This window comes from Zootoca vivipara, chromosome 5, assembly GCF_963506605.1.
Source record: "Zootoca vivipara chromosome 5, rZooViv1.1, whole genome shotgun sequence".
NCBI lineage: Eukaryota > Metazoa > Chordata > Lepidosauria > Squamata > Lacertidae > Zootoca > Zootoca vivipara.
In genome coordinates this window covers 91,601,996-91,619,637 of record NC_083280.1, presented here as the reverse complement: position 1 = coordinate 91,619,637, position 17,642 = coordinate 91,601,996, and the positions used below count along the sequence as shown (strand labels likewise).

The 17,642-nt window shown below is 44.2% G+C and overlaps 1 protein-coding gene across 2 annotated transcripts in view; it reads left to right on the top strand.

The window, feature by feature from the left end:
- The window catches only part of VWF (von Willebrand factor), a 158,821-nt gene that overhangs the window by 20,701 nt on the left and 120,478 nt on the right, over window positions 1-17,642 (top strand). For both annotated transcript variants that reach the window (XM_035138705.2, XM_035138706.2), the window contains 7 exons: window positions 1,036-1,252; window positions 3,631-3,753; window positions 5,166-5,277; window positions 7,524-7,570; window positions 10,975-11,111; window positions 12,091-12,226; window positions 16,040-16,140. In XM_035138705.2, the coding sequence (XP_034994596.2) occupies window positions 1,036-1,252; window positions 3,631-3,753; window positions 5,166-5,277; window positions 7,524-7,570; window positions 10,975-11,111; window positions 12,091-12,226; window positions 16,040-16,140 (873 nt within the window). The remainder of the gene's footprint in view (window positions 1-1,035; window positions 1,253-3,630; window positions 3,754-5,165; window positions 5,278-7,523; window positions 7,571-10,974; window positions 11,112-12,090; window positions 12,227-16,039; window positions 16,141-17,642) is intronic.

The window sequence follows — 17,642 nt, the reverse complement described above, 5'->3', positions numbered from 1 at the left end:
GTTTCTCGGATTAATCTCTCTGAAGGTTAGTGTGAGGAAAAAATGGGTGCAGCGTTGGGGCATATCTATGGGATTAAGAACCCAATAAATAAAAGGAGTATAGGATAAAATTTATAATAACATAATGAATCATTTAATTCTTTTTAAAAGAGAGAGAAGACAGGAGCTAGCCTGCCTCCTGACTTGAAAGCAAAGTCTGTGCCTTGACTAAAGACACTTTGTGTAATGAGTTTATGGCAAAGGTGAGATTTGCACTCGGGACTTGGCCTCTACGCAGTGCCAGATTTACGTATAAAATAAACAAGCTATATCGTAGTTTAGGGACCCACTTTCTTGGGGGCCTCCAAAAAATGTAACGGAAAAAAACCTGGATGTACATTTACAAAATATAATATAAAAAACAAATAAAATAAAGCCTACCGCAACAGTGTTTTGTGTTGTGTTGTGATAGGCTCGTATTTGTTATGTGCAAATGGCTTTAGATACCTATTAGGTCCATAAATTACCATATAGCACAGGCATCCCCAAACTGCGGCCCTCCAGATGTTTTGGCCTACAACTCCCATTATCCCTAGCTAACAGGACCAGTGGTCGGGGAAGATGGGAATTGTAGTGCAAAACATCTGGAGGGCCGAAGTTTGGGGATGCCTGATATAGCATATATTCAACACAGAAAACAGCGACAATTTGTTGTTGACAAAGGACAGCTGGACATATAAAGGGCCCCATTACCTTCAGTAGCTTAGGGCCTCATCAAACCTAAATCTGGCCCTGCCTCTGCTCTGTACCAGCCAGCAGGGCCAGGCCCCCCCATGAAATCTCTGCGGTGAATGAGACAGGATTGAACAGAGGAAAGAGTATTCAGACATGGAAGCCCTGCTCCTGACCTCTCTCCAGGGACAATTCACGGGGTGGAGGAAGAGAATAGCACCTGCATATTCCCGCAGTTACACCCTTCCCTTCCCTAATCCACCCTTATCCCACGAGGCTTATTGTAAGAGCTTTGTGACAGCTCTCATTATTCTGTGCCTGCAGGGCGTTATAGAAAATTGCCAGCTGCTGAAGACATCCACTGTGTTTTCCAAATGTCATCACTTGGTTGATCCTGAGCAATTCGTTGGCCTCTGTGAAGAAGACATCTGCAGATGTGCCCAGGATAGGAACTGCCACTGTCCTGTTTTTCTAGAGTACGCCAGAAACTGTGCTCGGCAAGGTGTGATTCTGGAAGGGTGGCCTGCCAGTGCTGCATGCAGTAAGTTTCCAAGACTTGGTTTCTAGAATATCCCATGGATTGATTGGGAGAGTTTTGAAACACTAGGAACGTAGCTTGAACTTCCAGTTCCGAGCAAAAAGCTGTCACGATTGCCTAAGGGCATTGCTCTGACCTTGCATCTCTCATGGTGCAAGCTATTTGTGGGCTGTTTCTTATCCATGCTTTTCAACAGAGATGTGTAACCATTGGAAGGGACTGTCATGTGGTGTCACTGCCACTGTGCTAAGGATACACAGGACCTCTTTGTCTTTTCACCAAACCCGTTGGCAGTGGCTGAGTCCCTGAATTTGGTCTGCACCAAATTATGGGTTAGATGAGGGCTAGCAATACAAAACACAATCCAGATAGGTCAAAGGCTATGATAGTGGACTGGCCTTGGGCAAGAGGGTTTTTGCTTTCATCTGTCCTGTATAGCAGTGTTCCTCAACCTTGGGCCTCCAGCTGTTCTGGGACTACAACTCTCATCATCCCCAGCCACTGGTCCTGCTAGCTCAGGATGATGGGAGTTGTAGTCCCCAAACAGCTGGAGGCCCAAGGTTGAGGAATACTGCTGTATAGGATTAAACTCCCTCTAAAGGACTCCGTTAAGTACTCCTGCATTGTTCTTTTTCACAAGCTTGGACAGGTGAGCTATAAATAATAATAATAATAATAATAATAATAATAATAATAATAATATTTATTTATACCCCACCCTCCCTGGCCAAGACCGGGCTCAGGGCGGCTAACACCAAATATAAATACAGTAAAAACATTTTTTTAAAAACCCAAAGAAACAGTTGATTGAAATATAAATTAGAATACAGTTTAAAATGCAGCTTTAAAATGGAGCCTCGTTTTAGTGGCACCCCTTAGATCAAAGCCATAAGGGGAGAAAACGTCAAATATTCACCGGGGCCAACTATCCATGCTGGTCCTACATGGGCCAGCAAAAAGAGCCGAGGGAAAATTTATATACTGTACTAAATCCCTAGTTGTGTGGGTGCTTTTCTCCATCAAAATTGCCCTCGGTCATCCATTGGAAATCTCTCATATCAAATGCTGTAATGTGCTCCTCTGAGGGCTTGAAGACAATTCATAAGCTTCCGCTGATGCAGAATCCTGCTGTGGGAGAGGGCTACATAAACCGGGCCTTAGCTGCTCTGACTCCCTATTAGCTTCTAGGTCCAGTTATGAGTGCTGGTGAAGACTTTTAAAGCCCTATTTAGTCTAGTGCCTCTTTACTACAGATCTTCACCCTCCCCTCATCTCCAAATTGTGTACAGAGGCTCCAAATTTTGCAGTGATTTTTCTGCAGATTATTTTTTGCCATTTCATAAATTCATTTGTAACAATGAATGGGTGCCTATTGCTAGTACAGTGGTACCTCGGTTTATGAGCACAATTGGTTCCGGAAGTGTGTTCATAAACTGAAGCGTTCATAAACCGAAGCAAACTTTCCCATTGAAAGTAATGGAAAGTGGATTAATCTGTTCCAGATGGGTCCGCAGCGTTCGTAAACCGAAAATTCGTAAACCGAGGTGTTCATAAACCGAGGTTGCACTGTACATATCAGGCCGACTTAGCAGTTTCAAATGTTTTTAAAAATACAGTAGCTTTCTTTACTGAATACAAGTAACACAAACACACTGCATTAGGGCTACTCTCTAGGGCAGCGGTGGCCACAAAGGTGCCTTGCAGATATTGTTGAACAGCAGCTCCCTTCAGCCCAGCCTAGCCAGCATGCTCAGAGGTCAGGGACGATGCTGGTTGCAGACCAATAATAACATCTCAGAAAGACCAGGTTGGCCACCTCTGTTCCAAGGCATCAGAACATTTCCCAATGCAAATCACCATAATTTGCAACAATAACAGTCAGGCATTCACCTTTGTATCACAGAAGCTGGAGACAGATTCTAATTGTTTCCAGAGAGCAAAAGGCAGAATGAAAGAACACCCATTGCATGCCCGCTCATCTCACTGTTAGCCATAGCTAATAGCTGTTTGCAGGTTTTGGTGCTCCTTGAAAAATGATTTGGCCAGAGATAGAACAAACAAACTGCATGTTTACACCATGGAAAGCAAACTATCTCTTGAGCCACATTCAGTTCCTGTCTGTCTCCAGAACTAAGTTTTCAGACGTTCACAAACGTTTCTTGGAATTTCAACATTCACACATGATGGTTATTTGCCAAATGTTCACTGTAATACGTTATCTGTTTTGTATGTGTAAGTTTACCTCCTTAGAAGTGGTTTAAAATAAAATAAAATACGAGAAAGGAATTGACCAAATAAAATATCCACCTTTCTGTATCATAAAGGAGAGTGCTAGTAGATTCCTAAAGGGTTTGCCTCTCATATCCCTGCAACTTTTCCAGGGCCAGGATGTCCAGTTGGCTTGGAGTATAAGGAGTGCACATCCCCTTGTGCCAAAACCTGCCAGAGTTTGAATATCAACGAAGTGTGCCAAGAAAAATGTGTTGATGGCTGCAGCTGCCCTGGTAATTTATTTCCTGATTTGTTTACAGAGCCGATCTTTGAGCAGTAGCATTTCCCATTTCATTTAAAGAAGAAAACTGGTGTCTGTTTTCAAATGTTTAGGAGTATTTATTTCTCTCTCTTCTCCTTCTCTCATTCTCTGTCCCCCAGATTAGGCGGTTTGCATACAGCCTACATGTATTTTATCAAAGAGCTACTATTAAATAAAAAGAAATAAAGGTCTATGTGAGTTCGGCGATGGATGAGGATCCATTACTTCTTTCCCTTTGCCTGCAAAGTCTTAAGTCGCTTCTGAATTATTTCTAAGTCATTCCAGCTGTTAGGGAAAGAAAATGAAGAAGTAATACTGTGAGAGGCTTTTTAATTGAGCCTGGAGATGTAAGAGTATGTATTCTTTTCAACTAGACATACATTGGGTAGTATACTAGCTCTCTGATTAGAGTTGTTTTCACAGCTCAGCTAAGGCAAACTTTGTTTGCTAGGGCAATGGTATTCAGGGGACCTGTTCCATATTGACTTGTCTGCTGAGGAACGCCTACGAAGCCCCAGTTTATCACAGAATATTGTAGGAGCACATTAAGGTCAGGGGTGGGCAGAAGGTATATTGGCATCTGCTGGTAGATCTCTGAGTGATTTGTAATAGTTTGGCAAGGGTTTCTGACTTGCAGTGGTTTAAGGTAGCATCAACAAAACTACTCTTTCCACCTTAATTGTACTAGTTACAGGTAGGTAGCCGTGTTGGTCTGACGCAGTCAAAAAATAAATAAAAAATCCTTCCAGTAGCACCTTAGAGACCAACTAAGTTTGTCATAGGTATGAGCTTTTGTGTGCATGCACATATCTGAAGAAGTGTGCATGCACACGAAAGCTCATACATATGACAAACTTAGTTGGTCTCTAAGGTGCTACTGGAATGATTTTTTTTCACCTTAATTGTGTGTGTGTGTGTGTGTGTGTGTGTCTGGCAATCTCTGCCAACCTAGAAGTTCAAAAGCATGTCAATGCAAGTAGATAAATAGGTACTGCTGCGGCATTTCCATGCGCTCTGGTTTCCGTCACGCTGTCCTGTTGCGCCAGAAGCAGTTTAGTTATGCTGGCCACACAACCCGAAAAGCTGTCTGCGGACCAACACCCTTGGCCTGAAAGCAAGATGAGCGACGCAACCCCATAGTCACCTTAACCATCCAGGGGTCTTTTACCTTTACCTTTACCTATCTCTCTATCTCTTTATATGTAGAAACATAGAAATCCCTTATAAGTTTGCAAGGAAATTCCAGCACAGTTTGAAAATAATTGTGCTAGGGTGAAAGATGCCAACTGATAAACATTTATGACTTGTGTCAATCTTCTTCCTTAGAATTTAGGGTTAAAATGGTTTTGTAGATACTAACAGTGTTTTTGCTGGGCTCTCTAGAGGGCAAGCTGCTTGATGGAGATCTCTGTGTTGACAGCTCTGACTGCCCCTGCCTACATTCAGGCAAGCGCTACGCTCCCGGCTCTTCTGTCTTCCAGGACTGCAACTCATGGTAAATAGAATAATGTGATCCACAATGGTAATATTGTCACAGGCAGTGAAACCCTGTGTGATTATCCCCATAATAGGCACTTACATTTCTGGCCAACTCATTGGTTATATACACTGAGGACCAATCTATACATGCAGCCAAATCAAGTCCTAATGTTTATTTTGGATTGTGGTGCTTTAGATGTACAGTTCAGTTCCACAGCACCAAAAACACCCAAGAACAAAAACTCCAATCAACCGACACATAGAAAGCTAGCAAGTGAGGGAGGAGACATCAGTCTAGCTGTCTCCCATATACAGTATGCTATTTTTCTATGTGCAAGGAACTTCATGATGGGGAAACATTCAGGCATGAAGCTCCATGACTGGAGCATGAAGTGGTAGTATGGGGTTGATTCTCCTGTATCTCAGTGTGTAAAATAAGTGCCTAGGCCATAACTATAGATCAGGGGTGGCCAACTCCCAATAGACTGTGATCTACTAACAGAGTTAAAAACTGGCAGTGATCTACCCACTTTGGGGGGGTTCAGGTTAAAGTTGAACTTTTTTTAAGGAAGGAAAGCCCTGTTTTGGGGGGGTTCAAGTCAATGTTGAACTTTTCTAGGGAGGAGGAAGGACCGTTTTGGGGGGTACAGGGCAAAAATGTGGAGCTTTTATTATGGGGAGACAAAAGTTGTTGAGCTTCTTTGTGGGGAGCCAGGGATCTATCAGTGATCTACCACGGACGCCCAGTGATCTACCTGTTGGACGTGCCTGCTATAGATGATCCTGCATAATAAGTTTCAACACACTCATGCATGTGCTTAAGGCCTTGGGCACTATTATTATTATTATTATTATTATTATTATTATTATTATTATTATTTTATTACTTGTATACCACCCTTCATCTGAAGAGCATAACATAAAAGATTAAAGGGAACTTTGTTGAATAATAGCATGAGAAGTGAGATATAATGAAATAAAAAGAATGTTAAAATATACCTTCCCGAAAAAACCGGAGGCCTTTCTGTTGGGGCTGATGGGAAGTGAAATTAAGAAAAAATGACCAACGGTTATTCATGTTATTCACTGCTGCCGGAATGGTACTAGCCCGAAGGTGGAAAACAACAGAGATTCCAACAGTAGATGAGTGGAGGGCTAAATTGATGGCATATTCAGAATTGGCAAGGTTGACGGGAAGAATAAGGGAACAAAAAGATCAGAGATTCAAAAAGGAATGGAGCAAATTTGTAGATTACTTAAAGGAACATTTTAAAAATGTGAAAACACTAGTACGGGGGTCAGCAAACTTTTTCAGCAGGGGGCTGGTCCACTGTCCCTCAGACCTTGTGGGGGGGCGGACTATATTTTGAAAAAAAAAAAATGAACGAAATCCTATGCCCCATTAATAACCCAGAGATGCATTTTAAATAAAAGGACACATTCTACTCATGTAGAAACACCAGGCAGGCCCCACAAATAACCCAGAGATGCATTTTAAATTTTAAAAAATTCTACTCATGAAAAACATGTTGATTACCGGACTGTCCGAGGGCCAGATTTAGAAGGCAATTGGGCTGCATCCGGCCCCCGGGCCTTAGTTTGGGGACCCCTGCACTAGTAGGATTAACATGAAAACTGCAACATAAAAGAAAGAAAGTCATGTCTCAAAAAATAATAAAAACTACTTAAGGGAAAAGACAGGGATAAAATGAAGAAAGCGCATAAAAGTTGAGAAGAAAATGGAAAACCAAGGAGAGGAAAGAAGGAAGTCAGGTTCGGCACAACATCTGTATATATTGGAATGTATTATTAGGACAGATATGTGTACAGACTTGTTTAAATATTTTTTGAATTTTTTGTGATACCTTCCTTTGGATGTTTTGTTTTGTATATGGAAAAACAATAAAAATGAATTGGGAAAAAAAAGAGAAGTGAGATTTAATTGAGTAGGATCTGGGCTTCCAGAGAAGGATCCCTCCCCCCCGGGGACAGCCCAGTGCAAAGTGCACAGGGTTCTCATCCCCAGGAGCTGCTTTTAGCCGCAGGGAAGTAGGCATGCAGGTACTAGAACAAGCATCTGTGTGGCTTCCCATACCTTGTGTCAATTGTCCCGTCAAATTCATCTCCTTGACTGCTAAAGAAAAAGACCTTTGGTGATCCCATCACAAATCTCCATGTCATGTGTGCTTTAGTATGAATAATGATAGGCTGTGTTCAATTTGTCCATGTATCTAAATAATAATAAAAAAATGTATTTTTCAGTATTTGCAGGCATGGCACCTGGATCTGCAGCAATGAACCTTGCCCAGGTAGGTTGATATTGAATAACCAGTAAGTGAATCAGCACAATCTAACTCTCAAGTGTCTCACATGGCAAATAGTATCTTGCTCTCTGTTGTGGATTTTATTTATGAAGGAAAGATACATATTTCTACCCCTTTGGTGAACTCAAATTTTAAACTAGGTATTTTGTGATGGCACACTGAAGACCCTTGATAAGTTGATACAAAACACACACACACAAAATGCTGAAATACATGCACTGTTTAAATTACACTATTTTAATGAGTTGATATTTTTGTTATGAGGTGTGCGTCTGAACCCACATGCCTGTCTAACACTCATGTGTATTCCTGTTAGGATCCTCAACAGATGTTGGAACACATGTCTGTTATGAATATGTGTTTCTGCCCTTAACCATATGCCCCATACACCTGAGGAACAAAGGAACTTTGGTTTATTATGCAGAACTGAAAATGACAGCAATATATTTATTGCAATATTCAGACCAGATTGAGGGACATTGAAAAACAAAACACCAAGTCAGCTGTATATAAAATTTGCTCCTCCAAGTTCTATGGTTTAAATACAACATATAACAGGGCCACTTATATCTCAAAATTAATAATTCCAGTCCCATATGTTAGCCCGATTGAACGTTTTCCTCTCAGCTTTTGTCAAGGGCAGATGTTTAAACATACCCAAAAATGATAGACATTGCACATGTTCTTTGAATGTGTCGAACACTGTAGAACATATCCTTTTCTACTGTCCATTGTATAACCAACTCTGCAAATGCGTGCTATCCCCTTTTTTGGGTAGTCTAATATCACGGCACAATGAAAATATCAGATTCTATCTATCTGACATTAACCTGGAAGTAACTGCATGGGTGGGGGGCTGGCTGAGTTTTCATCAATTGTATCTCTCAGAGTGGTGAATGGCACTAATTGTGGGAAGAAATCCCAATGCTATCTAATCCTTGTCATTATATAGTTTACATGGCTGTTTATTTGCATATATTTTAAAATTTTATATATGGATGTTTTGTGATCTTTTATGAAGGCCTATTCTTGTAATGCCTACAAAGGCAAAGGAGAAGAAGAAAATGACAGTGTGTCTCGATGCTGCTTTCAGACAGCAAGGCTACAATAAAATTGGGCAGCAAATCACACATCATACACACCTTGATCTTGAGAGTAAAAAGGACCCCAAACTATCCCAGAAACCTACAAAGTGAGTGCGACGACTTGCCACAGACCTATGCTAAAAAGAAAGCACAAATAAAGGAGTGAATTGAGTATATCTGATCTGGAACCCTAACGGAACACAAAGGGGTTGCCCAAACCAACCAGAACTGTAGATAAGATGAGATAAGATATCTTTATTGTCATTGTCCCCTTGCGGGAACAACAAAATTACTCAAGATGTCTTGCCTTAAAGGGGGACTTGTAACTGCTGCCTCTCACGTTGTTTTTGCTGCATCAGCAACGCTGAAGATACATTGCTGCTGCGTATTTAAGTGCAAGTCCATTGTAGGTAAGCACACTAGTACTAAGACCTACTAACTATAAGAAGATCAAACCTATCCATTCTGAAGGAAATCAGCCCCGAGTGCTCACTGGAAGGACAGATCCTGAAGCTGAGGCTCCAATACTTTGGCCACCTCATGAGAAGAGAAGACTCCCTGGAAAAGACCCTGATGTTGGGAGAGATGGAGGGCACTAGGAGAAGGGGACGACAGAGGACGAGATGGTTGGACAGTGTTCTCGAAGCCACAAACATGAGTTTGACCAAACTGCGGGAGGCGGTGCAAGACAGGAGTACCTGGCGTGCTCTGGTCCATGGGGCCACGAAGAGTCGGACACAATGAATGACTAAACAACAACAACATTGCTACTTGTCACAACAGAGATCTTTCATCTCATGATTACTATTGGCACATCCTATTTTATCTTACCATCCCACTTGATACCAGCTTTCTTAGTTCCCAGGCCTAAAAATGTTTAAAATTCAGGCCCAAAGATCTCAGTGATACTTTTGAGCAGTTATTCTTACAAGGGCAACCAGAGAGGAATATGCTTTGAAGCGGACACCTGTCCAGCCCAGCCATTTGAATCGGGAATATCTTAGTATGATCGTGAGAACTCTGCTTTAGCTTGAAGTCATGTTGTTTAAAGCAGAGGGGTCTTTCCCATAGGGCTTAGTGGCTCGTTGCGCCAGGGCACCGGCCTCTCAGGGGCGCCCCAGCGAGTGGGGGAGCTGCGCAGCTTTGCCGGTAGCCTCCCCTTTCCCTGCATGCCAGCCAGATGGTTGGCGGGGCGCAATGAGCCACTAAGCCCTATGGCTCCTCCTCCTCCTCTCCCTCAGCCGCAGGAATCCCCTCAGCCGCCGCCCGCCGAGCCGCCGTCATCTGAGGCAGGGAGGGCGTTGGTGGTGGGAGCGGCTCCTGAGGGGCCTCCTCTGTGTCGCCAGTGCCTGCCGCCGCCGCACCACCACTCCCCAGGGCACAGGCAGCGGTGTGGAACCGCCTCGTGCTTCTCGGGCTGCTGGGCAGCAGCAGCGAGAGCACTGGCAGTGGGCTGTCGTTGTCAGGCAGCGGAGGAGGAGGAGGCGCCCTGGAGCCTCGCAGGCCAGCGCGGGGTTCCAGAGGTATGGCCAGCCGCGCTGCGGCCACCACATTGGCGGTGTCTTCTGTGGGCGGAGGCTCCTGGGGCCACGAGGTGATCTGAAAGTTTGTGTATAGTTTGCTGGGGATAGAGAGAAGGCTGATTGGTCTGTAACTTGCTGGGTTCGATGTGGGACCGTTTTTGTATATTGGGATGATTATCGCCTCCGCCCATCCTTTGGGGAAAAGACCTGTAGAGTCAATGAGAGAGATGAGTTTCGCCAGCAGTGGAGCCCACCACCCAGCATTGGTCTTCAAAAATTCTGCTGGGATATAGTCAATGCCAGGGGGCTTGTTATTCCTTAGCTGAGCGATCAGGTTCTTAATCTCCTCTTTAGATACTGGTGGCCATTGCGGTAGAGCCTCTAGTTGAACACTTAGCATGTTAGTCTTGGCTTCCCCGTGATGGAATAGTGATTGGAAATATCGGGCCCACGCCTGAGGTTCTACAGTGCAGATGGGACCATTACACTCCTGATTCATTAAGCAGGAAATTGTGCGCCAGTGAGACTAAGGGCTACCTTTTAAACGATAATCATAGTCATACGATCCTTTTATCCATGTTGTTTTTAATTCTACAATGCGTGTATTCTGTTGCTATGGCTGTTGGCTATGCAAATAAAGTTTATTGATTGATTGATGGGGCCCCGAGTTCTATATTCTGGGAAAGGGAGGGGGCGCCGGAGGGATCTTTGCGACACGGCGCCAGATGTGCTCAAGACGACCCTGCTTTAAAGTCAATTTTTGGTGCTGTTTCTTTTCCAGGTGAATGCTCTGTCACTGGCCAGTCGCATTTCAAGAGCTTTGACAACAAGCATTTCACCTTCAGCGGCATCTGTCATTACTTGTTTGCCAGAGATTGTGCAGAGGACACCTTTTCTGTTTTCATAGAGACTGTCCAGGTAAGAGCCTCTTCCTTGAAAGGAAAAACAAGGGCTGCCTCTTTCACTGAAAAACACACCGACCGATTTGAGAAAGTGCTTGGGCAAACAACATGTTGCAGAGAGCAAAGCTGAACATGGCAGTCTGGGGTGTTGTGTTGTGTTGTGTTCTTGTGTTGTGTTGTGTTGTGTTTTTAAATGGCAGCCTGGTGTTGAGTTTTCCTTCTTCCCCTCCATAAAGTTAGATCAGGCCATCTTGTGTCCTGACATTATTACAGTGAGATTTACATTGAGACTATTTGTATAATGGCAGCAGCTCACTTGTGTATCAATATGCCCCATGGTAGGTTAGGCAAGATGCTAGATTGTAAAGAATAGAGACTTCCCATGGATGACTTAATTGCAATACCATTTTCACATTTGCAAATGAACTGGGTGTTTTGCTTTAGCATACATGCCAGTGCTATCAGAGGTAAATATATGAGTGTCTGTCTCTTTTTAGAAACATGGAACATACCAACACAGAAAATTTATATTGGTTTTATATTACTACATTATAGCGGTTATGGTTCTCCGCCCTCAGCTTGGTGCTGATAAATTCTCTGTCCTAAACCAAAATTTCAATTTCCTTCGGAGAAGGAACAGCTGCTAAACCAGACATGCCCACTCGCCCTCATGCAAAAAGACGCTTATTACTTCTGCTGCTGACCACTGTGCTGTTATTTGGTCACATGTTTTATTAAAAAAAATATTTTATATTTTTAGACATTGCGGGGGAATAACTCTACAACAAATTAGTAATGCGCTGTTATTTTATCGTTATTTATTCTATTGATCTTTTGTGTTTCGTTTTCTGTTCTGTAACAAGACTGGCTGTGGACAGATAGCAATTTTAACATTGGTTCAAGTATTACTTGCATGGTCTCACGGCAACTGATGGACTGAGGCTGCAGCTAAATCAAAATTGCAATGCTAATTTAATGCTTGGATTTCTTTTTAGTGTGCTGATGACCCTGATGCAGTGTGTACCAAATCAGCATCCGTCCAGCTTCTGGAGGAGAACAGCATTATTAAACTGAAACACGGTGGTGTCATTTCTTTGAACGGGCAGGATGTACAAATCCCTTTTACGCAAGGTGTGTTCTGTGTCATGTTACTAAGTGTATCTCAGACTGGGCCAGAATCTGTGCTTTTCTGCATTACCAGCAGGTGGTGCTGTGGTCTAAACCACAGAGCCTAGGGCTTGCCGATCAGAAGCTTGGCGGTTCGAATCCCCGCAATGGGGTGAGCTCCCGTTGCTCGGTCCCTGCTCCTGCCCACCTAGCAGTTCGAAAGCACATCAAGTGCAAGTAGATCAATAGGTACCGCTCCAGCGGGAAGGTAAATGGCATTTCTGTGTGATGCTTTGGTTCACCAGAAGTGGCTTAGTCATGCTGGCCGTATGACTCGGAAGCTGTACGCCAGCTCCCTCGGCCAGTAAAGCGAGATGAGTGTCGCAACTCCAGAATCGCCCGCGACTGGACCTAATGGTTAGGGGTACCTTTACCTTTACCTTTAAGGGAGTGGGCTCATATCTCCCCCCTCCCTACCCCAGGCAGCTTCTGGCCCACTATTTAATATTAGGAGGTACACAACACACCCTCCTATTGACTGGCCAAACAGCGGGAATAATGATGAGGCTCAATATAAAAATTAACTCCCCCCTGCAGTCCAGTCTTCTTTTCCCCACTCTGAGCTACTCATTACTTAACTGAGCATCACAAGGTGGGTGATGAAGAATCATAAGGAGAGCAGAGTTTTGAACCTCCCCTGCCCAGTGCCGGATTTACGTATAAGCTAAACAAGCTATAGCTTAGGGCCCCACTCTCTTGCCCCCCCCCCAAATTTTTTTTAAAGGAAAAAAAACTGGATGTACATTTCCAACATATAAGATAAAAAAACAAATACAATAAAGCCTACATACAGTTAGAGCTTAATTATTTCACTATTAATATACCTACTTGTCAGAGGGTCGTCGTGACTACTCTAGAGTAACTCCGCTTGAGTCCAGTTTGTCTTTAAAGACTTTTATTCTGCAAAGTATTTACAGTGTAAAGGTAAAGGGACCACTGACCATTAGGTCCAGTCGTGACTGACTCTGGGGTTGCACGCTCATCTCGCATTATTGGCCGAGGGAGCCGGCGTATAGCTTCCAGGTCATGTGGCCAGCATGACAAAGCCGCTTCTGGCAAACCAGAGCAGCACACGGAAACGCCGTTTACCTTCCCGCTATAGCGGTTCCTATTTATCTACTTGCATTTTGATGTGCTTTTGAACTGCTAGGTTGGCAGGAGCTGGGACCAAGCAACGGGAGCTCACCCCGCCACAGGGATTCGAACCGCCAACCTTCTGATCAGCAAGCCCTAGGCTCAGTGGTTTAGCCCACAGCGCCACCTGGGTCCCTTATTTACAGTGTAGAGACAGCTTAAAACATGACCTCTCATCCCGAATCAGAATCCGGCAATGGTGTATATCTGTTCCTATGCCAGCAAAGTAGTCTGGGCACCCCAAAACGCCGCCCCCCTTGACCTGCGTTGTGGTGCTCTCCTTACTTCTGGTGCCGGAAGGAGCAGAAGGTGCCCTGGCTCTGCAGCATCTCTAAGCGTCTGGCAGCCTCCCTCCGCCCCCAAGCTTTCCCATTGTTCCTCCCTCTGATTTCTCTCCCCCTCCGAGTCTCTTCCTCCCCCTCTGGCTCCTTCAAAACCCCTGGTGCTCTCTGTACTTGACGAGGTGGACGTCAGGATGATGGGGGCTGGCTCCCTGTAGGGAGTCCCCCTTACAGTACTTCTTAAATTTATTTCACTATTAATTCAGTTCAACAATTACTTTGATAAAATACATATTTTGTTATGTGCAAATGGCTTTAGATACTGTACCTATTAGGTCCATAAATTACCATACAACATACATTCAACACAAAAAAAGAGCCACAATTTGTTGTTGACAAAGGACAGTGGGACATATAAAGGACCCCATTATCTTCAGTAGCTTAGGGCAGGGGTCCCCAAACTAAGGCCCGGGGGCCGGATGAGGCCCAATCACCTTCTAAATCCGGCCCACGGATGGTCCAGGAATCAGTATGTTTTACACAAGTCGAATGTGTCCTTTTATTTAAAATGCATCTCTGGGTTATTTGTGGGGCATAGGAATTCGTTCATATTTTTTTTCAAAATATAGTCCGGCCCCCCACAAGCTCTGAGGGACAGTGGACCGGCCCCCTGCTGAAAAAGTTTGCTGGCCGCTGGCTTAGGGCCTCATCAAACATTCCAGCCCTGCCCCTGCCCCTCCCATTATCCATGTACTGTAACAATAGTCCTTCATTCTGCTATTAAGCTTAGGGGGGAGCAAGGATGCGAAGTCCTTCAGCCCCCTCCCACTGCGGAGAGATCATGTGCAAGAGAATTCAGTTCTTGGTGGGGAAAGGGGCTCATCCAGACTTCCTTTTGTACTGCGTTTCTAGGCACAGGTCCACACTTCAAAGTGCCATCCGTGTTGAAGCACTTTCCCTTTTTTATTTTTTTGCCCTTTTGCGCTTTTCCCCAGGGAAACATGCTCTTTAACACTGAATCAGAGCAAACAGCAATCTGCAGAAAACCCGAATTTCACATTCCCCAGGGTTTGCTGGAGATGATGTAGATTGACCAGCAAATGTGCACAGTTCTCTCTTCATGAACAGATTATAGTATCCTAGAACTGTAGAGTTGGAAGGGACCCCGAGGGTCACCCAGCCCAACCCCCTGCAATGCAGGAATCTCAACTAAAGCATCCATCACGGACGGCTACCTAACCTCTGCTTAAAAACATCTAAGGAAGGAGAGAATCCACCACCTCTCAAGGGAGTCCGTTCCACTGTCAAATTGTTCTTACTGTCAGAAAGTTCTTCCTGATGTTGAGTCAAAATCTCCCATCTGGTAACTTGAAGCCATTCGTTCGAGTCCTGCCATCCAGAGCAGGAGAAAACAGGCTTGTGACAGCCTCTTCCATGTGACAGCCCTTGAGATATTTGAAGATGACTCTCATATCTCCTCTCAGTCTCCTCCTTATCTGGATCATAGTATGAAACCCATTATTGTAGCCCCCCTTGCCTGTGGAGGGAGCTTTTCAGTGCTACATTCCACAAGAGCACAGCTATTATTATTATTATTATTATTATTATTATTATTATTATTATTATTATCATTTGTTTAATTTGTATACCATCCTTCATCTGCAGATCTCAGGGTGGTTCACAACATAAAAATGCAAGATAAAAACACAAAATCAATCAAAATTTTATTGCATTAGCCGGTTGGCCATAGCACATAACACATAAAACATTAATAATAATTATAATAGTAATAATAATAGCGGTAACCTACCGCTATTATACAGAACATATAAAACACTTACAAAACATTGGATATAAAAACATGCGATATAAAACAGAATTTGGTAAAAGCTAGGGTGCATCATGTGTGTTTTGTCCACTGGGGAATGTTTAGTGAAATCCGCGTCTGGAGAAAGTTAGCCAGTCGAGAGAGCTCTGAGTTTCAGGCCCTGCAAGATATAGATGACCACTCCGCGGGTAACCCTGGGGTTAGCGTCCACCAATAGAAATTTCATGCGGTCGTCTTCCAAGGCGATAAGCGAAGGGATCAGTATGAGGAGCCTTGGTTTTATTGCGTCGTATAGAGGGCAGTGAAAGAAAATAATAATAACAATAATAATAACACAAAATAATTAAAAACAAGGTGTTTTTGTTGTTGCAAACCCACACCCCTCCCCCTGCAAAGCTACTTGCTATGTGAGCCTCATAAGGCTACACCTTCAGCAGACAATTTAGATCTGTCTAGATTTCCTTTTATTGCATCCACATTTTCTGTTGCTCATCCCTACGGTATGTATCTGTAATTAGCAGTTGGTTTTCCCAGGTGGTCTCCGTATCCAGCACACCGTAAAGTCTGCAGTTCGCCTCAGCTATAAAGAGAATATACAGATTGACTGGGATGGGCATGGAACTCTTGTGATGAAGGTATTTAAATTGTATTTAAATTGATTTTTCCCTAAGAAAATATGGTTGTCATGTGCTAGAAATTCTAGATACGGTATACTCTACATGTGAGTAGAAGAGACTGCGCTGCAAACAATAGGCGCAGCAGACTTTTAACCCCAGTTGGCAGACCAACAAGAACTTCTGCTCTCGGGTTCACTGACCAGGCTCCACGCCATTGGCTGCCCATGACTGGGCAATTTAAACTTTGGACTCGACATGCTAACCTGCCCTGCAATGTGACCAGCTGGCGAATTTACAACAGCCAGCCGCTGGGATGTGACTCCTCGCTACCCTGGGAACGGAGGGCAACTTGCGAGGGGCTGCAGCCACCCTCCAGACAGATTGCAGATTGCATCTTGGCCTAATCCAAACCATTTCCTGCAGGGCCGTTTTAAGCATATCCGGCGCAATGGTGCAAAGATCCCTCCGGCGCCCCACACACACCCCGTTTCGCAGAGTTGTTGACCTTTTCCCAAGCCCATAGCTGCCAAGTACCCCGTTTTCCCCGGGAAACCCCCATTTTTACTTACCTTTTCCCGGTGGTCCCCCGTATCACTTCGTCTTCCGTTTTTCTCCGTTATTTTCTCCTGCCGGCGGCCATTTTTTCTGATTTGCCCTTCTATGGGCACAAAAAAGGCCGCCGTCAGCTTCAAAAGTCACATCTACGCATGACCAGAAGTGCGTAGACGCATCTTCCGGTGTCACACAGCTGCCGGTCCCGGATTCTGCAGTCCGGGACTTGGAAGGTAAGCCCAAGCCTCTGCGGTGATTGCTCTCCTCCCACAGAGGCTTGGGAGGGAAGATGCTCGCCTGCCAGCCATATGGTTGGCAGGACACAGCTGACGGATGTGCAGGGAAAGGGGACGCCACCGGCAAAGCCGTGCAGCTCCCCCACTCGCTGGGGTACCCCTGAGAGGCCAGCGCCCTGGTGCAACACGCCACTAAACCTTATGGGAAAGACGGCTCTGATTTCCTGTCTTATTAAACATGGATCACTTAATACTCAGGATAACACAGTTTTGACTCTTAAGGCAGCCTGAGGACACAGCCTTTCTCTGAAATTTAAGACACATGAAGATTTTAATTAATATATAAAATTAGATCATGCAAGAGCAAAGCCACGATTGACCTTTTCCTACCTTTCTGGCTAAACTTACTCAGGCCCCAGACGATGACAGCTGTGTCTTCTCAACTTCGAATGTGGTCGTGATAGTGATAAAAGCTATAGAACATTTCCAGTGCCTTTTTAAATGGTCATGTTCCTTTCCATCTGCTCCTTAAAGGTCAGCATTGTTGCTTTTGGAGCAATCAAAAATAATTTCACGCACACAAACACACACACAAAGTGAGTTGTTGCCAAATGTTTTAGACAACTGGGGGAAGTGATTTAGTACTTTCATCCCAGTGACCTGGGCAGACACTTCTGAGAAATATAATGAACTCTGGGTTTTCCTGCTATAGTCCTGAGGAACAACATCCAT